The sequence below is a fragment of the Rhinolophus sinicus genome, linkage group LG01 (assembly GCF_036562045.2).
Source record: "Rhinolophus sinicus isolate RSC01 linkage group LG01, ASM3656204v1, whole genome shotgun sequence".
Lineage (NCBI taxonomy): Eukaryota > Metazoa > Chordata > Mammalia > Chiroptera > Rhinolophidae > Rhinolophus > Rhinolophus sinicus.
This window is the reverse complement of record NC_133751.1, coordinates 207,044,919-207,069,871: the sequence shown is the minus strand read 5'-3', so window position 1 is coordinate 207,069,871 and position 24,953 is coordinate 207,044,919. Positions and strand designations below refer to the sequence as shown.

The window sequence follows — 24,953 nt, the reverse complement described above, 5'->3', positions numbered from 1 at the left end:
TGAATCAGCCACGCGACCCAACCCACGCGAGACGCCGGGACAGTGTGCGGAAGCGCGGCCCGGGCCCGAGAGGGTTGCGCCTCAGGGTGAGCAGCGCGCGGAGTCTGCGGAACCCTCCCCCGCAGCTGCCCCCTCAGGCTCAGGGCGGGGGCCCGAGCCCCGCGACCCACGCACAGGCGCTCCTGAAATGTTCGCCAAATGGACAAGTTAAAAACTAGGTATGGTCTTCTAGACAGGGGACCTGGGTCTCCACCCGGGCACCACCGGCTCCGTAGGTTCTGGCCACTCCTGCCGGGGGCCTGCATGGGGGGGCTGTGGGGTGTACAGAAGGCCAAGACCGCGCTTCTGCTTCCCCTCCCCCACAAGGTGCAGACACTGGGTATCCCGTGGGGACAAACAAGCTCGCTGCTTGGGAGACTCGGCAGTCAGAACAGGACACACGGGCCCAATGAGGAACTGGAGTAAACGCAGGACATAAGGGATGGCGGAAGTGAAAGGTGGCCCAGATGGACTGGCTGGTAAGGATGGGTCAGGAGAAGCAGGGAGGTCGCGAGGCCGTTGGATCAAGTTTTGACTCAGCTTATGTAGAAAGCTGACAGCGTTAGACTTGCCTTGGGAGGTGGTGGCTGGCGAGTGTGGAGACTGATAAGGGCAGGGAACAGGAAGCTTGGGGTATTCTTTTATAGTGATCAGAGAAGGGCTCCCGGGGGTGACAGGGCCCTGGAAAGCCTGGAGGAGGAGGAGGTTTCCTGAGACATAAACTTGCCAGGCATCAGCCCAGGGCAGCTGAGCCGGCCTGTGGCTGCCTCTCCTTGCAATGGTTCCTTCTTGTGACCTGTTCCAAGGAGAACTCTGGGCAACAGAGTCCATTTATGCACATGCGTACGAATCAACCACTGCCCGTTCGTGCGTGGTCACATCCCCTTTGAGGCAGAAAAGGACAGTGCCTAGCGCACAATCTGTGGTCAGTTTGTATGGACTGAGCCCTTGTCTGTGCTAAATGAAAGGGAACAGAGCCACCTGCTGTCAATTTAGAGAACAGGAGGCAGCTGACACAGGCTGGGAGGGCTCCAGGTGTCCTGGGAGTGAGGGGTCTGTGTCAGATGGTGGGGGACAGCACATGCTCTCTTCACCTGATCAGCCCCTCTTCCTGAACCTCAGCAGGACACACCCCGTCGGGTGGGCTGGCCTCCCACTTTATTCAGTTAGCAGACACTGGAGTCCTTACCGTGCTAGGCAGACGATGCAGGCCCTGCCCTTCGGTTGCTGAATCTAGTGGGGCAACCTCCCCAAATCTCAGTGAGGTGAACGCCGTGAATCAGGAACCACACACGGGGCGTGGTGCATGGCTCATCTAAGTGTAAGAAGTATCGCAGGCTGGGTGGGGGAGGAGGCTCAGGGACTACAGGCGGGGATCATGCCTCCTGGGCAGATGAGAGGGCCCCAGCCCAGCCCTGGGAGGGAGAACACGCCCCTGAGTGCTGCTCAGACTCGCCCTCCACCCGCAACCCGACCGCCCTCCCACTCCTGGCTCTGGCCCTCTCTGCACCGCCCTAGAGCTGGGCCCTTTCTTCACCACTCAAGGCACCTGGTACTCCTGTACATTTGTCATCGGGCTCAGCGGCAGCCACCTGCAACGTTTTCTGTTTGAAGCTCAAGTGCAACCGGAGGCGAGGCTGGGGTAGGGGAAGCCCCTTGCCATTTCTCCTCCCCATTTTCTCACCTCCCCCCGCCCCCAACAGACATGTGCCTCTAACAAGACAAAGGGTATTTCTCAAGTTCTTGTGCTTTAAGTTCCTGCTTCTCTTGGGAATGCCAAAGTGTGTGTGTGGGGTGTGCACACTGTGGTGCTTTCTGGCCTACTAGTTTTCATATCTGCACCCTGGGTCTGGGTAAGAGATGCCCCAGTCATAACTATGGGTTCCCCTTCTGCAAAGGCAGGGAGTGAGGCGAACTCTAACACTTGCCCCTGCAGCTACGGCCCGGATCACAGAGCTGACCACTTAGCCCGCCAGGTTCTGTCCAATGCATCTGTATTGCTGAGTAGTAACAGGTAGCTCGGAGAAACATTCCTCGCCCAGGCGGGATGGGGTTGAACAATGGGAGAGGAGAGAAATGGCCAGTGCTTTACTGCACGCACAGCAGGGCTGAAGAAACAGAGAGTTCAGCAAGGGCACAACAACACTACAAAGCCTGCCTTAACTTTAGACTTCTGCCTCCACCCGGGATGAAGGCGTCAGGGCTGGATTTACCCTCACCCCTGACACTAAAAAAACCGGACAAAACAGATGAAACAACAATTGTCACACTGGGCCGCAGGCCACAGGCACTGCAGGACAGGGACCCCTGAAGGTAGGGAAACAAGTGAGGGGAGCCCTATGCTTGCTTGGGCAGGTGGGAACCCCAACAGAGTCTGGGGTTTCCTGGAGTTGAGGGAAGCCGAGGCATCTGGAGCTGGCAGGGCTGAGGGGAAAGAGCCACACGGAGAAGCCCACAGGGACTTCCTCAAGTCCCAGCCTCACGCGATCCACGCCTGCACAGAGGGCACGAGCTGAGGCGGGGACAAGAACCACGGGAAAGGAGCAGGTGGGAACAGGCCTGTGAGCTCAGGCGGGGCAGCCCCAGGTCCCACCGTGTAGTGGGAAAACCTGGAGAGCACGACCCTGGGCAGAGCAGTTAGAAGGGCACTGCCTTGTAGGCGGGAAAATGATAAAGCCTGGCCCCGGGCTGCCTAATAAGGCTTCAAAGTGAGACCTGACAAGATCAAACGATTCCCAAAGGCAGAACACAGTAAAAGAACAAAGTGCCAGAGAACTACAAGACAACTCAAGTGGCCGGATACATGTGCAACCGGAGTCCTGGAAGACAGAAACGTGTGAACTGCTGTGCAAACACCCGGCCATAAACCTCTGAGTTCCGAATATCAGTACACCCCACGCACAAGACACATGAAGGAAAAAAAAGGCACATCACAGTCAAATTGCTTAAACCCAGTAACCAACCTTAGAAGCTGCCAGAGGGGGAAAAGCACATTACATACAGAGGAACAAAGATGAAGGTGAAAGGAGAACCCTCGTGGGAAACAACGCAAACCAGGTGACGACCAGCAAACATCTGTAAGCACTGAAAGAAAAAACATCAAGTGTTCTACAGACAGTTTTTCAATAATTTGCTGATACAAAGGGAAGGTTTTGCTGGTGCCTCCCACCACCAGGCTGGCAGTTGAGAGGTTACACTTCGGTCCCGGTCAATGCTGAAGTAGTGGGTCCACACAGGTCTGTAAGGGGTAACCACTCAGCTCTGGGACTTGTTTGCACAGCCCAACTGTTGGTAAATGCGAAACGAAAGCAGCAGCATCTCAGGAGCATCCAGCATCACCAACTCCTGTTTTTTTGCAAATCCCCCAAGGGGTTTTGCTATAAAACCCAAAACACTTGGGACTTGCAAGTGGCTCAGGGGAATGTCAGTTGCATAGCTTCCTACTTCCCAGAATGCCCTCTCCAAAATCAATCAAACAAAAAGGAGTGAAAAGTGAATTCTACACAAAACTATGCCTTCAGCTCATCACCTGGCGAATTTTATAACTGCAAAATTACGGAGTAAAAGGGCAACCACCAAATGCTGGCGCGAGCTCACACCCATCCACACGCATCCAGCCCACCTTGGCGACGAGCAAAGGCAGACTGAGAGGAACTGGGGGACAGGACAGCGGTGGGGGGCTGGTAAAGGGGCCTATGGGCGACGTGGAACAATCACCAGAAAGAGTGATTCGGAACATCCTACATATGAAAATCATTTAAAAATGTCCCAATACCCTAGAAATTAGTAAAAGTCAAGTTTCTCCAGAGCGACTGCGGAAAACCAGGTGGGCTTGCACATGTGAACTGAAGAACCCCCACCAACTGAAGACTTTTACACCAATGCGCGATGTAGCTACACTGAAGAGGTGAGGAATAAAAGACACAGCCTAGTCAATTTAGGAGATATTCTGACTGTACACTGAGGCTGAAGACAGAAGAGCCACGGGCAAACGCTACCCCCCAGCGAGTGGATGTCTCTGCCTGGGCTGTGGCTTAGCAGTGCTGGAATGACGGTGTAACACCAGGCTGGAGCCAGTACACATGGGTGTGTCTGTATGCACAGGTGACAGACACATCTCCTAGCTGTCTGCCCAGAGGGCCCACCACCAACGCCCACCGTGAAGAGCACATCTACTGACCAGGCCTGGGTTTCTAAACTATTCTCTAACGACAGGAAACAGCCTGTTGGAGGAGGGACAGATTCCAGGGATTGGCATGGAAGGTACAAGATAAGCCTAAAATATCCTGTGATGTCAGAAAATAGAGCAAGTACTTGAAAAAGGATGGCGATTTTCAAAAAGACACAACCCAACGTGAAGGAGTTCCCAATGGCTAAAGCTGGAATGACCTGAGAGACAAAAGCAATGGCAGTATTGTATTTTAACTCACAGAATAAAATAAACATCAATGCGTCCATACTGACATAAATAAATGAACAAATGAACAGGGAGAAGAGACAGCTTTTTCTTACAGGGAAAGGCTAATAAAGGAATGAAGAGACATACAAAATCGTCATTAGACAAACACTACAAGAATAGTTGTTTTAGGCAAGATTTGCTAATGGAGGCCTAAACCAGAAAGCAAGTTTTAGGAGAAGCAGCTGTTTGCATACATCCAAGGTATTGCTCAGCTACAAAGGAAAAACAGTAACTGTACGTGGAGAAACCCAGCAGAGGCCACTTCAACCGAGTGATGAAAGAAATGTAACACCATGAGAGACATGTCACATTCCCCAGACACGATGTGCTGAGGACACATCACTGCTGTCGCAGTCATATCAAGAAACACAGAATCTCAACCGAATCAGGAGAAAACAGTTCATAAATGAAAATCAAGAAGCATTCTACAACACAGCCAATCAATTCTCATCAAAAATGTCAACATCATGAAAGACAGTACTTAGGAACTGTCACTGACTAGCGGGGACGAAGAGGACACAATTACTACATGCAGGTTGGGTCCTGGAACAGAAATGAACATTGGGGGAAAACGAGTGAAACTGGACTAAGACCCGTGGCCAGCAGTGTTGCACCGATGTCAATTTCCTGGTTTTTATAATTGTACTATGGTTATGTAAATTGTTTACATCAGGGGAACCTGGAGGAAGGGCACACATGAAGTCTTTGTACTATTTTTGCAATTTTCTGTAAGTCTAGAATGATTGCTAACTAAAGAGTTCCACAGTTGTATCCCACACACGTCATCTGAACACTGCCTGTAACTGTTTCCCACAAGTTCTTAGTGAACACAAACCAGCCTCATTACTGGGACAGCGTGTGTGCGTGTGCGTGTGCCACGGAGACAGACAGAGACAGAGACATCGGAAGCCTTTTGAGCCAGCTGCACTTGATTTTACAAGCTGGCAACTACATATGTAGGTTCATTTCCCCCTTTCTCCTGCAGGCCACACCACGAGTCGGTCAGCATACCAAAGACGCAGCAGCTCACGGCCTGCGGGGTCCGGGGCAAATGCCTCAATTCACTCCGTGCGTGGCAGCGGACACTTCTCTTACCTGCACCTTACACACCAGACCACGGAGGCACATTGCAAGAAATGACATAACTTGTCCAAGGCTAACCTCAGCTAACAAAGTTGGAGCAGGAATCTGAACCCAGAAAATCTGGCTTCAGAGTGTGCCTTCCAATACAGCATTAGAAATGAGCCCCCAGTTTGGTTCTCGGCTTCCTAGCAGCGAGAGCAGTCATTTATAGCAATCAATGTCCATAATATAAATAATGACATTCTCAGACCTGTCAGGATACTTTACTATTAATCATAACTGTCATGATGTGACCATGTCTTCCCGAAAATCAGACCCAGCCAAACCATCAGGGCTCATGTGTCTTTTGGAGCAAAAATTAACATAAGACCCGGTATTACATTAATTATATTATACTGGGTCTTACATTAAGTTTTGCTCCAAAAGACGCATTAGAGCTGATGGTCCTGCTAGGTCTTATTTTTGGGGAAACACGGTAAGATGTAGTTCTATGCAAATACTAGGAGCTGGGGTTTATACAACACTCATAGCTCATACATAACGGGAAAAGATACAGAGAGACCCTGTAAACTATCCTACACTGTTCCTGACAGTTTTCTCGAGATAGCAAGTATGCTGTATCAGTTTTCTATTGCTGATGTAATACATTCCCACAAATGTGGAGGCTTAAACAACACAAATGTATTACCTTACATTCTGGAGGGCAGTAGTCTGATGCGAGTTGTACTAGGCTAAAATCAAGACGTCGGCACGGCTGCACTCTTTCTGGTGGCTCTAGCGGACAATTTGCTCCTTGCTTTTTCCAGCTTCTACAGGCCATCCTTATTCCTTCCTCCATTTTCAAAGCCGGGAACAGAGGGTAGAGTCCATCTCGAAATGCCACTTCTCAGGTTGTCTCTTCTGCCCCCCAGCGAATCCAGCAGCATCTTTCTATTTCAAGGTTTCAGCTGATTAGCAACCTTTTGCACACGACACACCCACAGGTTGCAGGGATGACAGGACAGCTTGCAGGGCCATTATTCTGTGACCACAAGAGCTAACACTTATTAGACATCTTACCATGTGACAGGCAGACACTTGCTAGTAAGTCACAATGCTCAATAGTGAAAAAGCTGTAAAGTCAGCATGTACAGAACCTGGGTGGAGAGCTACCTGCGTCACTTTGAAAGGGAACTATCCTGTTATCCGGAGCTTCTCGGTTACGCGTCTTATCTCCTTTGACCAGAATTAACATTGGCACCAGGCAGAGCCAACTGGGAAGCTTTACTCCCACTTTTTTGTGATTGTCTTAGGGTATGTAATGTTCCAGGTCTCTGGTTATCTCTAAACATAGTAATTATCTATATGTTCTAGTTGATATAGCTAACGTGCCCTTTGGTGTCCCAATAATACACTATGAGAGAAAAACAATGTAAGTACGTTAAAATTATCTGAAACTTTGCTAATTGAAGACATTTGGAAACTTGGAATAATTTGACCAGTTTTTAAAATTCTGTAAGAATTTTATATAATTAATGTCAAATTAGAGATTTTTGAGAATAAGATAATGTTTTTTTTACTTGTGGTTCCAAGAGATTCATGAATTGCTTCAGTTTCTACATTTAACTTAGGAAGCTTAATTAGTGACCAATTTACTGGTCCTGCCTGAAAGGCTTTGATCACAAAAGTTGCCTGATCTTTACCTTTAGTTTATGACGAGGACGTCTTTATTTCAAAAAACCAGAATGTTATAATTTCAAACGACCCTTTCTATATTTTCCCCAAATTGAATGCAGTAACTGGTCTCTGGTAGTCTCAGAGGGAATTGCACTTCAACAACTCCTTTTAGAAACAAGCGACTAGAGGTGTGCTTCTCATGCTGCTCGGACATTGGAAATAACGTCTAGTCCCTGTTTCCGCTTTACTCAGCGCCAACTCTGAATGCAGCCTTTTAATATAAATGCCATGTGATGTAACATGTGGGGAGAAATCTAGGATCTACTAATTTGATATATGACCCAAACCAATGATTCTGAAGTTTCACTTAATAGGGTTCTTTTAATTTTTCTTTTTATATTGTAGAACCCAATTCCTGATAGACATTAGGAGTGGATCTGGTAATAACTGGAGACAAAGTAGTATATGAAATAAAACAAAAAGTCCCATAAAAAAGGAAAAATGTGAAATCCTGTAGTTTGATGTGTAGCGTTACCATCCATGTATATTCCACATAAACACTGGTAGGTTAACTTATACTTGGAAATGTCACCAAACCTGCAGAGTATTAACTTTACAGTGGTACTAAAGACTCTGCCTTTATTAAATGTAAATACATCAAACATAAATGTTAAATAGGTAACTTTTAATCAAATGATATGAGCTAAATACTGGAACATTTTAAACATTCAAATGAAATGCATATTTAAAATGTTCACCTTACTACTGTGTTTCCCCGAAAATAAGACCTAGCCGGACCATCAGCTCTAACACGTCTTTTGGAGCAAAAATTAATATAAGATCCAGTCTTATTTTAATATAAGAGCGGGTATAATATAATATAACATAATAATAATATAATACCAGGTCTTATATAATATAATAAAGTATAATATAAGACTGGGTCTTATATTAATTTTTGCTCCAAAAGACACATTAGAGCTGATGGTCTGGTTAGGTCTTATTTTCAGGGAAATACAGTATTAGTAAAACTGTATCTTTAAACAGTATGTTACTTTAAAAAAGAAATTTTAAAAATTCATGTTATAAGGCATAAAATTGGGCTTTGAAAATTGTTCCAATTTACACTCCAACCTGAAATAATAGGACTTATTACTAAACGAATGTAAGCAATTTGGTGACCACTTAAATGTAAGTACTTTACCAAAACACACACACGGGTGAACTCTTCTTGTTGAAAACAGGGAAAATACATCTAAATGTTTTTTAATGAAGTCATAAAAATGCACTAAATGTATCAGCAGTAATTGAATTATCTTGGAAAGTTAAAAATACACATTCCAAAACGTTGGTGTATTTATAGATTCAGTTTATTCTTCTGTTATTAGAGTCTTAAAATAACTGAAAACTGAACCCATACAGGAACTTCAGGTAGATAGATTACATTTTTTTATGTAGAGAAATCATTTAATGAACTCCGAAACAAATAATAAACCTTCTTTTAATATTTAAAAAAACTGATTTAACAAAGGTTTTTTAAATGGACATGACCATTTTTCTGATCCAAAATATACAGCTTGAAGTCTCTAAGTAACAAGTTTGAAATATAAAGTTTATAAACATTAAACGTATTTTTCAATTTTATATAGAGAAGATCTTAATACTGTAGAAATAAGAGTTGCTAGGTTTTACAGGAGGGCATAAGTGGAATACCAGAAACAGCCAGACCCATTTATCCGGCCTATTGAACGACACCATCTTGCTATCAGTTTGTCCTAAGTGCTGGAGAACGTTATCTGCAGGAGGGAATGCTTTCCAAAGAAATTCTACAGGTCAAGAAAAGAAGGGAGAAATCAACAATGAAATGTGCTGATGATGCGAAATCCATTATGTCAGCAGAGCATATAGCTAGTTATCAGTACACTCTACTACCAAAGCAGTCGTCACGGAACTCATTTATCATACACCGAGGGTGCCAAAAAATGTGTACAAGTGGACACTTTGGTCAATGTTGCTCAAGCAGTAGTTCGCAGTAATCAGAAGTGTCTGGATGCTGATGGTAACCACTTTGAGCACCTCTTGTCTTTGCAGAAGTCAAATGTGACCTGTATTCATCTTTTGTAATTGGTATATATTGAGTATTACAATTTTAATACAGTTTTCCTCTCTTAAAATGTGTACACATTTTTTTGGCACCCTCTGTACATATCATATGTACTCATTTACTACTAAATTCTATCCCCCGACTAAGCGTACCACTAAATCCCACTACTAGATCAGGAACAGAAACAGGCCCCCAGATATTAAATACACAGAGAACTATTCAGACTGTTTCAACAGAGAGAACTGGATTATCATCATGGTAACAACGTGGCAATGTCTTGAACAGAAAATCACTGAGGTGAGATGTTAAAGCTACTTCATTCACTACGAAGCTAGTATCATAAAGGCAGACTCATGAATACTGGTTGCCTTATGAATATCTATTACATGAAAATTATTACTCTTAAGACACACATGACCCTGGGAAGTGAATCTGAAAAGGAAGCTCTACTATGCACCCTTGAGGAAGTGTTATATTCATGTGCAATCTCCCCACAAACGCTGCCTTAGTTTAAGTACGGCCCCACCCCCAGTTATTTTCTAGCCCATTGCTCTGCTTTATTTTCACTGTCAAATGCGTCACTATTTGAAGTTATCTTCTTGATTTGTTTCCTTCTCCTCTCTGGAATGTAAGCTCCTTGGGGCCAGGGATAAATACTCATGGACAATTTTTCTCCTTTATTCTTTATTCATATGGTAAACTACATTGATTTTCAAATGTAAAATGAACCTTCAGTTCCAGGAATAGTCATTTTGGCCATAATGTATTTTTTTAAATTGTTGGATTTAGTTTGCTTCTATTTTTTAAAGGAATTCTGGTACCGTACCCATATTCACGAGATTGGTCTATTATTTTCCATTCTTATAATGTCTTTGTTTTTGGTGTCATGACTATACCGATTTCTCTGGAAGACTTTAAGGCTGATATTCCTTCCTCCTTAAATGTTTGGGGTAATTCATCAATAGAGCCATCTGATTTTATTTTGTGGGAAGGGTTTTAGTTATGATTTAATTTCTTTAATAAATGCAACCCTAGTAAGATTTTCTATATCTTCTAGTGTGTTTCTGTTAAGTTGAATTTGGCTAGGAAGTTGCCCAGTTGTCTAAAAATTAAATTTAAATGTATTCAAGTCATTCACAATGCACTTTTATTTTCAAAGTCTGTAAGATCTGTAGTGATACATCTTTTCTGAAAAAAATTCTTTACCTTGGTTATTTGTGCCTTTTCACTTTTTTTTGCTTAATCAGCTTTATCAGGGGTTTATACATTTTATTATGTCTTCAAAAACCAACTTCTGGCTTTGTTGATCCTTCCTATTACGTGCTTGTTCTTATTTCATTAGTTGCCACACTTCTGTATTTCCATTATTATACTTCCTGTGGGTTATTTTCCTTGTTTTATACTTTTTTTTTAAAAATAAATTTTACTGGTGAATATTGGGGAACAGTGTGTTTCTCCAGGGCCCATCAGCTCCAAGTCGTTGTCCTTCAATTTAGTTGTGGAGGGTGAAGCTCAGCTCCAAGTCCAGTTGCCATTTTCAGTCTTTAGTTGCAGGGGGTGCAGCCCACCATCCTATGCGGGAATTGAACTGGTGACCTTGCTGTTGAGAGCTCGCGCTCTAACCACCTGAGCCATCCGGCCGCCCCTATTCTCCTAACTTCTTGCGTTATACTTCGTTCATTAATTTTCAATCATTTTTCTTTTATGACATGGGCATTTATAACTATCCATTTCAATGTACACAGCTCTAACTGCATTCCTCGAGTTCTGAGGTGGAGGAGTTTTATTATCATCCACTAAAACTTATGTTCTCATATTCATTACATGATTTCTTCTTTCAGTTGCTGGTTTAGACATTTATTTCCAAAACTGGGGATTTCCAACTTATTTTTTCATTATTGATTTCTAAGTTATTTGAATTGTAGCCAGACAACACATTCTTTTTCCAGTCTTTAATATTTATTGAGACTTACTCGTATTTTATGGTCTGGAACATGGCCCAACTTTGTAAATATTTCAGGTGACCTCAAGAGACTTGACGTTATTGCATGCATTATGTTCTATATAATGTCCAATAAGTTTGTTATTTGGATTGTTCAAACCTTCTATATCATTACTGTTTTTTGTTTGCTTCTTCTATCAGTTAGAGAGGTATGTTAAAATGTCCCATTATAATTTTTCCCATTTTTCCTGGTAGTTTTGGAAATATTTGCTTTCTATATTTGAAAGGTGTTTTATTTGATGCATACTAATTTGGAATTGTTATTTATTCCTGGTAAATTGAATATTTCTTTGTCAGTAATTTTACTGCTTTCACGTCCACTTTGTCTAATACTAATATAGCATGACTTTTTTCATCCTTTTATCTTTTGATAGACTAATGTTTTTTAGATATGTCTCTAGAGACACTATACAGTTGGATTTTAAAAACCCAATCAGACAATCTTAGTCTTTTATAGGAATATTTAGTTCATTCACATTTATATGGAATTATTGACATAACTGGGTTTTCATCATCTTACTGAGTACTTCCTATTGGTCCTGCCTGTTCTGTGTCCTTTTACTCTCCTTTGCTACCGACTTTTGTACGATTTTCTATTACTCCATTCCCTCTCCTCCTAGATTATCATTGGAATTATATGCTTTTAAAAATTCTGGTAAAATATACATAATATTGTTCTCCAATCATCACCACCATCAATCTCCAGGATGCTTTCATCTTCCTAAAGTGAAATTCTTACCCATTAACTGCCCCCCCCCCCATTTTCCCTCCCCAGCCCCTGGCACCCACCATTCTACTTTCTGTCTCTGTGAATCTGACTACACCAGGTACTTCGTATAAGTGGAATCATACAGTATTTGTCCTCCTGTGACTGGCTTGTTTCATTTGCTATAAAGTCTTCAAGGTTCATCCATGATGTAGCGTTGAGTCAGAATTTCATTCCTTCTCAAGGCCAAATATTCCATTTTATGTATAGATCAATTTTATCCATTAACTCGATAGATGCTTCTTGTGAATAATGCTGCTATGAATATGGGTGTATAAATATCCGTTTAAGTTCCTGCTTTTTCAGTTCTTCTATACCCAGAAGTAGAATTGCTAGATCATATGATAATTCTGTTTAATGTGACAAACTGCCATACCGTTTTCCACAGCAGCGACACTATTTTACATTCCCACCAGCAATGCAGTTTCCAATTTCTCCACATCGTAACCAACAATTATTTTGTTTTTGTAATAGTCATCCTAGTGGGTGTGAAGTGGTGGTATCTCATTGCAGTTTTGATTGTATTTCCCTAACGATGAATGATAATGAGCTCATTTTCATGTACTTATTGGCCATTTGCGTATCTTCTTTGGAAAAATGTCTACTCAAATTCTTTGCCAATTTTTAAATGAGTTGTTTTTGTTGTTCAGTTGTAGGTGTTCTTTATATATTCTGGATATTAACCCTTATCAGATACCATGTTTCCCTGAAAATACGACCTAACTGGAAAATAAGCCCTAGCATGATTTTTCAGGAGGACATCCCCTGAACATAAGCCCTAATGAGTCTTTTGGAGTAAAATTTAATATAAGACCTGGTCTTATTTTCGGTGAAACACAGTAGATGATTTACAAATATTGTCTCCCATTCTATGGGTTGCCTTTTCACTCGGTTGACAATGTTCTGTGATGCACAAAAGTTAATTCTAATGAAGTCTAATTTATCTATCTTTTCTCTTGTTGTCTTTTTTTTTTTTTGCTCCAAAAGACGCATTAGAGCTGATGGTCCGGCCGGGTCTTATTTCCGGGGAAACATGGTATGTCATATATTTTAATTACATGAGACCCTATAAAATACCATTATTCCTGTTTTATAGCCTCAGTATTGATACCACATTCTGATCTTCATTTCTTTTGAGTCTCTGAACTTTCATCTAAAATCACTTTTCTTCTTCCTAGAGAACATTCTTTTAGTATTTTCTTTACAGTGGGTCTCCTTCTAACTAACAAATTATCTTAGTTTTTAAGTAAAAATACATTTATTTCACATTTATTCCTGAAGGTTGTTTTCCTGAGTATAGAATCCTAAGTATGTAGAATTATTTGATAGGTTCTGTGAAAAATCAGAGGTCAACATAATTGTTGTACACTTAAAGTAGATTTTTCCCCCGTCACTGCTTTATTGATTTTTTTGGCGCTGATTTTTCAAGCACTTTTTCTCTGACGTACTGAGGTCTTTTCATTTTTTCCTGCTTGGGATTTGAGTGGCTTTATTCCATTTACGGCTTGATGTTCTTCATCGTTTAAAATATATTCTAGCCATAATTTTTTCAAATATTGTACATGCTCTATTTTCTCCCTTTTGTTAAAAACTCCAGTTGCACAAATAATTAGACCTTCTCACTATATCTTTATGTCTCTTACCTTTTGTTTTCCTTTTATCTCTCTAGGTTTCATTCCATAGTTTTTTTCTGATCTATCTTTCTAATTCTCACTTCAACTATTTATCTAATATGGTGTAGAACCTACTGAGTTATTAAGTTATTCTATTTTTCATTAATGAAATTTCCATTTTTAAAATATTTTCAGCTCTATAGTGAAATTCTCAATCCTTTCTTTTGTCTCCTTGAACATAATACATCTGAATCAGTTAGCTTTTGCTGTGCAACTTATCACCTTCAAAACTAAGTAGCTTAAAATGACGACCACCTTTTTGCCAGTGAGCAACGGGTTGGCCTCCCTTGGGTGACTCCTGTCGTCTTGGCTGGGCTTAGTCATGCATCTATGGACAGATGCGAGGGTGGGTGGTTGCTCTGCTGATCCATGCTGTTCTGTCATGTGTTTAGGGACAGTTGGCTGTCAGCTGGAATGCCTTGGCTATCCTCCATCTAGTCTGCTGTCCTCTAGATTGCTATCTGGACTTCTTCATGTGGCTGCAGCAAATTTCCAAGAGCGAGCAATCAAGACCTCTTGGACTAAGCTTGGAAATGGCAGGACTTGTCAAAGAAAAAGGCCACCCAGATTCAAGGGCGTGGGAAAACAGACTCTACTTCTTGATGGGGGGAGCTTCTAAGTCACATTGCAAGGGGCATGGATACAGGGAGGGAACAATTATGGTCATTTTTGCAAACAATCTTTCATATATACATACACATATACTTTTTAAAGTGTGTCCGATAACGTAAATAGCTTGGAGTCCCTGTGGGTAGTTGCTATTATTTAGCGTTGATACTACTTTTCATTTCTTTGGTCTTATTTCATTTCCGATTAGTTATTTTTGATTGTACACTCTTATTTACAAAAGAAATAGTAAGTGTCAAAGTGTTAGTGAAACTACTGAGGCCTAAAATGATATTACTTTCTTCCAGAGACTTCTGACCTGCGTTTCCCCTAGGTGCAGGCAGGGCAGCACTCGTAAGTCCAGATCACCTCCATCCAACCCAGGAAGAACTTCTGAAGCTGAGCTACAGTCCCTCTGACGAACTACCTATTTCTGGTTCGAAGGAATTCCTAGAGTACAGCCTGTTGGGGGTCCCAACCCCACTGCGGAGAGTTCACTGAGGCCACTGCCCCGCTTCAATGCTATCAGAAGGGTGGCTTCAACTCCTAGTGTCCCTCTGCAATTAATAGCAGGGGAAAGTGGGCCCAAACGATGGCCCAATTTCCCTCAGACTCATCTTCTCTGTATGTGGCCCAGTCAGTCATTATTATCTTGGTAGCTTTCCAGTGCCTTCAAGCCAATGTTCTTTACATTTCTTCAGCTTTTCCAGCTGTTCTCCGTGGAAAGTCAGCTTTAATCACCCAGACAGCTGTGCCTGGAAACAAGTCCCCATCCACTATTTTGTATAAAGGGATTCGGAGTTTGTGTGTGGTAGTTTAAAAGTATACACACGTATTTTCAGTACACTTTTCTTCAGGAGGTGGGGCTTCATTCCTCTCCTGTTGAGTGTGCACGTCAGAGTGACTACATCTAATGGAACACAGCACTGACAGGGGAGTGTGACTCCTGAGGCAGCTTCCATCTTGCTCTCCCTGGTATCTCCTGCCCTGGGGAAGCCGCTGCCACGGTGCAGCCCCAGGGAAAGGCCCGTGTGCTGAGTTCGAGGCTTCTCGCCAGCAGCCATGGGAATGACCCACCTTAGAAGCAGAGCCTCCAGACTCAGTAGAGCCTCCTGATGACTAAGGCCCAGGCAGCTTCTTCACTGCGACAGCATGAGGCCCAAGGCCAAAACCACCCCGCTAACCACCTCTGAATCCTGATCTGCAAACTAGGAGATAAACGCTGCTCAAGTCCCTTAGTTTGTGGGTAACTAGATTTGCATTAACAATGAACTAATACAGTACGTCTATTTTTAAATTTTATAATATTTTTATTTTATTTTAAAATAAAACTTTTTTTATTTGGAAAAAATGAAATCAATAGCTTAAGTTTTAAAGTACCAGTTAAATATAAAAGATATGATTGACTTACCTCCTACTGCTTCTTTTATTCCTAACTGGAAGCAGAGTTTTTCAAAACAGATGAAGTCATTTCCACAATAGTATTAATAGATAAGCCATTCAGAAAACCTTTATGATTTATTCTTACTTCCTGAAGAGCATCTATAATACGGTCTCTGTGCAAAAGGAAAACATACATGAGCATTTGTCCTTTCCAAAGTTAACGTACTCCAAAGATGGCTAAGTTAGTGAATTGAACTATAGTTCTACATAAAAATTTTATAACCAGTTAAAATATAATTGTGGTCATTACCTGCTAACTTCTGGATGTAATTCTGCCAGTCTCTTAATGATCTTGGTAAAGCTACGCAGATTCAATGTATTTGGAGGTATGAATCGAACAGGTGTATCAGGTAATGATTTAGTAGATTCAATCTGTTTGTAATTCTTCTTGACACACTAAGTAAGCATTGTAAAAGACTTTTAAAACTCAGTACCTATTATGCAGAGACAATCCAGCTTATTCAACTAAAATAAATTTTAAAATTATAGTACAATAGTAAAATTAAAATAGTAATTACAATATTAATTCAAATTGTAAAATAAGACCTAAGAAATTTATTTTGATTTGGGATTATTTATACCAAGTAGATTTACTTGTGCTGTGTTCAGGGCCATGTATTACAAAAATGGCAAACACGTTTTCTTATAGCAGTGATCAAGTACATGAGGCTACGTCTAAAGAAACTTTCTCAGCCGGTATTCCTCATCTGAGCCACAGGACACAAATGACGTTAACTATTTTCTCAACACCCCAAAGATAGGATGTAACCAGTTCTGCTCCAGATAGACAGGAGAGAGGTTAATTCATTACATACAATACACATCTTAGGCTCAGGGTATGAAGGCTTAATTCTGACAGAGAAAGCCTGGTCTACATGGTAGTTATAAATACCTCTAATTTACTAACTAGGTAATGAACACAAACTATATGCCCAAAACTGTACTACATGCTGGGAGGTAAAGGGGGCAGAAACTAGTGATAGAAAACAGAATCCCCTCCACTTATGGATCTTATAATTCAATTGAAAAGACAAAATTATAATGATCAATTAATTACTATCAACCAGGCAAGTAGGTTATAAATTGTATGAAACCACTCATAAAAGCTCAATAAAGGAAGAGCTGAGGTTTTAAAGCCTATTAAAAATCAGGATAAGATATATAAAACATTAGATCTGTCACATCAAAATATGATCGGTTTTACTTATTTGCTATTGCTTTGTCTCCTTCACTAGATTTAAGCTCTCTAAGAGCTCCGAGTTTTGTCTGTTTTGTTCACTGCTGCTTTCCCAGTGCCTAGAATAGTGTACACAATTGGTATGTAATATTTGTTAAATAAATAAAAGTTTGAGCTATAATAGCTTAAGTGATAGTTAAAACCACAGAGAGGATGAGATTTCCACGAAAGAACCAAATTACTGGTAACCAACAATGACAGCTACTATTTATTGAGTACATTCTATGCCAGGCACCGTTGTAAGAATTTTTCTGTGTTAACTCATTTAAACCTCACAACAGTTGTGAGGTCAGAACTACTATCCCCATATTAAGACAAGGAAGCTCAGACCAACGTTTACGAAGACCCTCCGCCATGTGACGAGTAGGTAGCAGAGCCACATTACATTGTATTGTTCTTTACCTATCACTGTTCTGCCTCTAAATGAATAAACATAATGAATAAATGTTGAGAATCAGAGAAAAAGAAAGGCGACAAGAAATTGCTGGAAAGGTAAAAGAACTTGAGAGAACAGTTTAAGGAAGCTGGTAATGGGAGCCTGTGCCCCCCAGCCATGGTGCCCCATTTACACCAACAGCCTTCCCTCGGCCACGATAGGGCCCACTGCCCCAGCTGACGGGAGCACGAGTGCTGGCACCTGAACCGATGAGCTCCAGAGTCACAGGCTGGGCCAGCTAGGGTCCCTGTCTGCAGATGAGGAACAGGAACACAGAGCAAACGAGTCAAATAACAAGAGCTTGAACTGAAAAAACACTGTGCAGTTAGAATTAAGCAAAAGAAAGCCAAACGGAGGGAGGAAGAGAAAGCCATGAGCACACAGAGAGCGCCAGTGTGCAAAGAGAGGCAGAAGAATAGCACACACCGGGGTGCAGAGGCAAGAAACCAAACCTGAGAGAGGAGCGGGGAGCCACAGCTCGCTAGTCTCCAGTTCAGGCCCCGTGGAGGGCCCCCAAGTGTACTTTGTTTCCTTCTTTCCTAGAGTGGATTGAGGTTGTGTACCAAGCAAACCTCATCCTAAACATGAAGTTTCGCTGAGATGAAAGGAGAACAGTTTCAAGAGGATGATCGAGCATCAGACAGGCCAGACGGTCAGACAGAAGGGAGATGAGGGAAAGACCAACAAAAAGTCACTAGTGACAACAGAGATAGCAGTTAACATTTTAAGAGACTAAAGTAAGATTATTAGGATGAAGAAGAGAAACAAAGACATCCAGACATTAGACATCAACTACTTGTTTGGGAAGCTGAGCAGTAAAAACAGGACAAATAGGGATGGCAGCTTCAAAAGAACGAAAGTCAAGTGCAAACCTTGCCAGGATGAGGAAGAGCTGTGCCTGAGTGTAAGTAGAGAGAGGTCTGCGAGTGGAAATGGAGTCACGGAAGGCACAGAAAAGGGATGGGGTAACTCCAAGCAGGAGTGATGGGACAGATGGGATAAAGGCTAGAAGAGATCCCTTTCTCTTATTCAACAAATATCTATTTGTTCATCCATTTATTAAAAAGGGATTTGCTCTGATCTATAGATTCAAAATAATCCTGGTAAAAACCAAGTGGGATTTTTTTGGTAGACATTGACAAGTTGAATTATAAAATTTATACAGAAAGACAAAGAGAACAGAAAAGCCAAAAAAATTTGCAAAAGAAAAAAGCGGGAGGACTCATTCTACCAGATTTCAAGACTTACTATGAAGCTTGAATCATCAAGATAATGTAATATTGATGGAGAGACAAACAGACTGATAGACGAGAACAGTCTAGAAACAGACCTACACAGATATGGTCAACGGATCTTTGACAAAGGTGCAAAGATACTTCAATAGAGATAGGATAGTCTTTTTAACAATCATGCTGGAACAATTCCTTATGTAAAACAAAAACAAACACAAGAAGAAAAAAAAACCCCAACTCAATTCATTCCCACACATTACATAAAAATTCACTCAAAATCTCTGTGACAATGGATTTCTTAGCTACAATTCTAAGAGCACAAGTTAAAAAAGAAAAAACTGATAAATGGTACTTCATCAAAATTAAAAACACCCCTGACAAAGATACCATTAAAATGAAAAGACAAAGTACAGGCTAGGAAATAGTATTTGCAACTCACAAATCTATCTGATCAAGAGTTTACATTCAGAATATAAAAAGCTCTCAAAATACAGTAATAAGAAAATAACCCAATAAAAATGGTCAAAGTATGGATAGGAACGAACTGCCGATACATACAACATGAATTGAGCTCAAATGCATTAAGGTAAGGAAAAGAAACCAGAGTAATAAGGCTACATGCTAGTATTCCATTCATATGACATTCTGGAAAACACAAATTCTAAGAACAGGAAACAGAGCAGAGCACAACAGTGTGTTTTAGAATGAGGGGCTGTTCTGTATCGTGATTGGCAGTTACATGCCTGTATGCATTTTTGTAAACACACAGACACCAAAAAGAATGAATTTCACTGCACGTCAATGTTTAAAAAACTGGTGGAATGCCTGTGGAGCCATGAGAGAAAAGTTAACAAGGCAACTTTGTCACTTTCCCCGTGGTGTTTAAGACCTCAGTGAGATAAAGATGAGGGCATGTGGGAACAGAGCCCCAGAGAGCAGTTTCCAGGCTCTCGGCCTCACGTGGAAAGGTGCTGGCTCGGGTAGTAGATGGCCATCAACTGGGACGAGTTGGCCATTGGCTGTTATCGGTTAGCCATTAGCCACTGATATAACTGCCGTAGCCAAGCTAGAAAGGTGGTGGTGTAGTGGCATGGCGCGGTGGAGTGTGGATTGCGGATAGCAAGAAGATGGTGGCTGAGTTAGCAAGCGTGGATTGCAGTTAGCAAGTGAGGGTGGTTGGCAGAGACAAGTGGACGGCGGGTTGCGGATCTTGTGGCTCCTGTTTCCTGTGTCTCCAACCCAGCCGCCAGCAAGAATATAGTGGTATGACTCCCCTACCTATGGCTCCGTGGGTGTTCCTTTTTGGCCCCACCATATCCTGAGTTATGTGGGGAGCGGGACTAGAGACCCCGCAGGCTGCCGCGAGTGACAGGGCATACATAATAAAATGACTGCAGTTGACGGCTTTGACAATTACGAGATAAGGTTAGCTGTGATAAAAAGCATGTCCAAGAATAGAGACAAAAAGACTGCGAGGTAAGGCACTGGCAGAGCACCTGGTTAAAGTGAAAAGGAAATGCGTTTTCTGGAGCTGGGCCTGCAAAGATCTACATTTTCCTCCGGGAGCAGCTGGAGTTGTACCAACACGGACCAGGTGGATCCAAGGTTAAACACATTCAGATGAACGTTTTCATTCCCACCGCCAGGTTGCTGATTTGAGACTTATTTGTTCTCCAAAGCTAGTTATTGCAACACTGCATATACAAAAACCATTTAAGGGCTCTATCAAGAAAACTAACCTTCTGGCCCAAATGGAAAAACTCACTGTCTTGCTCAGATCCCAGCTGCCTCGGCCGAGTTCTGGGCAATCTAGAAATGGAGGAAGCGGAGTTGATCTCTTTGCTGGTCCTTTTCGCCAAATTATTCAAACTAACTCTATGTCCACTTTTGGAGGAAAGTGGTGAAGTATATTCTCCAGGAGTTTTAACAAGCTGCACATTTACTGATTTTCCGTTTATTTCTATCCCATTCATTTCTTTCACAGCCATCTTTGCATCACTGTTTTTTTTAAAAGCAAGAGATGCATATCTAAAATATAAAAGCAGAAAAACAGTATGTGATTTTAAGTGATCCATTTAAGACAAAATTAAACACCTATTTTTAATAAATTTCAAACCCAACTACAAAGAGGGTCCTTTCTTATTGATAAAGATTTTAATATCTGAAATAAACAGCTATCATTTTTAGTGCTAAAACAGTAAAGGTATTTCCATTGAGCTATTGTCATTATTATTTGATACTTCTGCATGTTCTGACAATGTCACAAAACAGAAAGTAGCAACAGACATATGAGTATATGTAGGTGATATAGCTATCTACCTAAAAAATATAAAAGCATCAACTAAGAATTACAATAAAAATAATAAAAATAAAATTTTCCAAGCACCTGCTACATGCCAGGCTTCATTCCTACTGCTTCACTCATTTAACCAATAAGGTTTCACAGCAATGCTATGAAGGTACAGGTATTATTAACCTTATGTTATGGGTAGAACCTGAGGTACTGAAATGGTAAGTAATTTGCCCAGATTTATTCAGCAAGTTATTGATGGAGCTGGGAACTGAACCCAAGCCATCGGGCTGTAGAGCCCATTCTCTTAACCAATGTAACTACCGCCCTATGAAATAAGATAAAGTGCACAAAAATCAGTAACTCTCCTATATATCATTAGTAACAAGCTAAAAAGTATAATAAAGAAGGGTCTGATGAAGAACAGCACCAATTAACGGGTGCAGCTCTGTGTTACTGTGTGTCCCTCTGCTAGACCAGGAAAGCCCAGTGGGAATGGCCCGAGGTATCACCACTTGGTGGATGTCTAGTGCAGAACCTTTGGCACACAGCGGACACCTAGGAAATGCACATTTATTGAATTTGGAAAACATACCTGTAATTACTAGAAGAATCATAAATGGAAATTTCAGCAACTTGGTATTTCTGGAAATGAGATCTTAAATCAGCCTCAAAGAGAAATAAAAGTTTGTGAAAGGTATGAAAAACCGAGAAATCAAAATACAAACACTTAATAGATCTGAAAACAAAGCTCAAAAAGTACAGCCTCGCATACCTCGGACACTGAAGGGCAGAGACTGCCGACGTGTATCAAGTAACATTTATCTCTTTGTGAGGGTTCAACACTCTCTTTCTCTGCTTGTAGAAAAACAATACACAACAGCAGATGACCATTACTGTATGAATATTTTTAAAAGAAAGTGTGAAAATTGTTAAATATTTTATTTTCCATTAGCAAATAGCAGCACTAGACTGAAGACCAAGAGCCTGGAATAGTTTTAAGATTGAAGATTTCTGGGCCTTAATCGTATCGTTTTAAAAATAAAGAGGTCAGACTGGTTGATATTAAGTCTCCTGTAGCTCAGAAATGGATCAATAACATCTAAACAGAGTAATGAATTACATCATAACTGAGAAAGTGTCTTCCATCTGTTTCTTGTTCAGAGAAGTGCTGGCTAAGATGCTGGATAAGCACAGGATCCCCCCGGTCCCCCATTAATGCTGGCCAGGTCTCTCTTATGTACATTCCTTTGCTGGGGAAAATCACACCAAGGAAACCTTTAAATCAGACAAATACCAACAGCTGGTAGCTGGTATATAGCTTTACAGTAATGGTAATGGCACATAAGAAAAGGGGGGGGGGTAATTTAGATAGCACTATTTCAGAAATCACAAATATTAGGATTATATATTTTTTCTTGTTTGAGAAAAAGACTGCATTTTCACAGTCTCTACTTTGAATAGAACCTTGTCTGAAATAAAAAAGGATTCACTGAATTAACATTCTTTCACGTTACTATCAAAACCCATAACTGGCACAGAGAGGGGGTACACAATACATATTTGTTAAATGAATTCTTAAAGCTTTTATTTACATGTTTTACAATTTTTGTATAACAATGGGATATTTATAATTTTTTTACTGACTAATAATAATAATAATAAACAGTGCTCCCCATAGTCCAGGCAATACGCCAAGCACTTTATATACATCATGTCTTGGAACACTCAACACCACCCCGTGAGGTACAGCTGCCATCATTTCCATCTTCTAGGAGGTCACAAATCTAGTAAGTGGCAGTGCTGGCCTTCAGACAGAACCTTCATTAACCTACTTCATCTAACTTGCTTATCATTATCTCTTTGGTTTATAATCTGCAGAGACAATAGTGAAACTAATTATTTATCTTTATAATTTATATTTTTCCATTAGGGAGAGGAGGGCACAAAGAGCTACAGTATAAAAGGAGAAGCCAGTGAGAAGGAATCAGGAGACAGACATTCTCCTGTCCCCTCACCTTGCACCAGTTCAATACAATACACCTCCTGAATACCCCACGTGCGGAGCACTGTACCTGGCTTGGGACAGGCAGTGAACAAAACACACCAAAATCCCTGACTGCAATGAGCTACTTACTATGTGAGTGTGGGAAGGCAGTCAATATATCAAGTAAGCAAAATACACAGTAGGTGATAAGTGATAGGGAGAAAAATGCAAGGAAAAAGAAAGTAGTTACAATAGACTAGATGACATAATGCCATTTATTTTAAACTGTATATGTGTTAAATATATACATAAAATACATAAAAGAATGGTAAAGAATATTAATAGTGATTATTGCAGGTTAGAGAGACTTTAGGTAATTTTAATTTTTTTATACTTTTATATTTTACTTTAATGTATTAATAAGCATTATTTACACAAGCAGGAAAAAATATAAAACCATTGCTATTATGTAAAATAAAAGAAAAATCCACTTAAGTATATACGAAAAAATAGAGGAAAGTAGCATACTATTAGAAACAACAGAAGGGTGACAATCACAGATACTAGAGGAAATTCCAACTGTGATAAACAAAAAGATGAAGACATTCCTGAAACGACTAAACCATTCGAGTGAGGGAAAGCAGTTTTCATGTGCAACACCAGTTTGACAGAGGGTCCTGGCTGCCCGATGGGAACTGGGAAGCACGCTGGGTTCAGCGTGTACCGCACAGCTGGCCGTGCCTACTGCCCGCGGCCTGGAGGAGACGGCGCTGCGTCCCGAGGGAGTACGCGCCTCGGGCAGCCCAGAGGGTGCTGTACCTCAGCCTGCTAACAAAACCCTGCAGCTAAGCTTTTAGCAGACAGTTTTCTGAAAGAGAAATGAACATTTTAAACTGATTTACTCTTTAAAAAATTGACCTCCAAATGGCTAATTTTCTCATTTTTTGTATTTATAAAGGAAAGCCACAAACAGGAATAAAATATTACAGCAGCTCAGTCTCCCAGAGTAACACAGAAGACAGGAAGCACTATTGTACACAGAAGCTCCGTCAGGATTTCTCAGTAAATTGTTAAGAACCAACCTAGTGGAACCTTCGGATCCCCTCCACCTTGTCCGATTTGGCTTCCTTGTGTTCCTGAGAAGTCCGCTCCTGTCAGGTTCTCTTTAGCGTCAAACCAGTCTTCGCTGATTTCTTGATAGCTTTTGCAGCCTGAGAAAGTGAACACAAGCAGCCATGGATTGTGTATAATGCTCACCCCTCTGAGAAGTTATCAAAAAAGCTTCTCAGGATGAATCAGTATGATGACAATTACTAGTTTTATGTATAAATGTAAAAATAGATACTAGGGAAACAAGAGACCTAAGTATAAAGACTCTGAGAAGTGATGTTCAGCAGTCCCTGAATAAAAAGTACTTTTCAGTCTGAGTGATCTGTTTCCAGTTTTCCTTTAATTAACACTGATTCCTAGCCTTACTTATCTGACTTTTAAATTATCCTTTATCAAAGAAGAGACTTACCTGTCTACACAAACAGTGAATGTCTTTAAGAAGGAAATAAGCAATACTGCAGCTCTTTATTTCATTAAAATTTGAATTAATGATCTTTTTGGAATGATCATAATAATCTCTTTTCATAAGAGGATAAAACAAAGATACTACACATAATTTACAGAGATATAAATTGGACAGAAGGGAGAATTTTCAGGTTGGAAAACATGACCCAGAAGAATAAAAGTCTGTAATATTATTTGGCACTATCAGGTATATGAAGTAACCTTAAAGATGTCAAGTGCATGTAAAAAGAATATACTTAACATTCATAACCAGAATGAAGCCATTCAGTCAACTAAGAATATGTATTCTGACTTTCTGAATGGGCACTGGCGATATTTTAAGCCTTATTATTTGTTTTTTGGCAACAACACAAGACAATACATTT

At 41.0% G+C, this 24,953-nt stretch overlaps 1 protein-coding gene and 1 long non-coding RNA gene across 8 annotated transcripts in view; one reads left to right on the top strand and one right to left on the bottom strand.

Annotated features, from left to right (window-relative positions):
• Positions 1-78: 78 nt before the first annotated feature.
• Positions 79-24,110, top strand: LOC109452164 (uncharacterized). 2 transcript variants are annotated; one of them, XR_012490498.1, is made up of 4 exons: positions 79-218; positions 367-518; positions 13,097-13,145; positions 14,697-15,779. It is a non-coding gene; the product is annotated as an uncharacterized LOC109452164 (long non-coding RNA). The 2 variants fall into 2 exon arrangements; XR_002138105.2 differs by lacking the exons at positions 13,097-13,145; positions 14,697-15,779 and adding an exon at positions 23,972-24,110.
• The window catches only part of RBM44 (RNA binding motif protein 44), a 32,803-nt gene continuing 16,435 nt past the window's right edge, over positions 8,586-24,953 (bottom strand). For 5 of the 6 annotated variants that reach the window (XM_074315849.1, XM_074315853.1, XM_074315854.1 and 2 more), the window contains 7 exons: positions 24,096-24,224; positions 21,802-21,884; positions 21,622-21,695; positions 20,476-20,764; positions 16,082-16,227; positions 15,800-15,944; positions 8,586-9,063 (listed from right to left, as the gene is read on the bottom strand). In XM_074315849.1, the coding sequence (XP_074171950.1) occupies positions 15,821-15,944; positions 16,082-16,227; positions 20,476-20,764; positions 21,622-21,695; positions 21,802-21,884; positions 24,096-24,224 (845 nt within the window). In that variant the 3' untranslated portion in view covers positions 8,586-9,063; positions 15,800-15,820. The remainder of the gene's footprint in view (positions 9,064-15,799; positions 15,945-16,081; positions 16,228-20,475; positions 20,765-21,621; positions 21,696-21,801; positions 21,885-24,095; positions 24,225-24,953) is intronic. The other variant, XM_074315855.1, reaches the window with a different exon arrangement.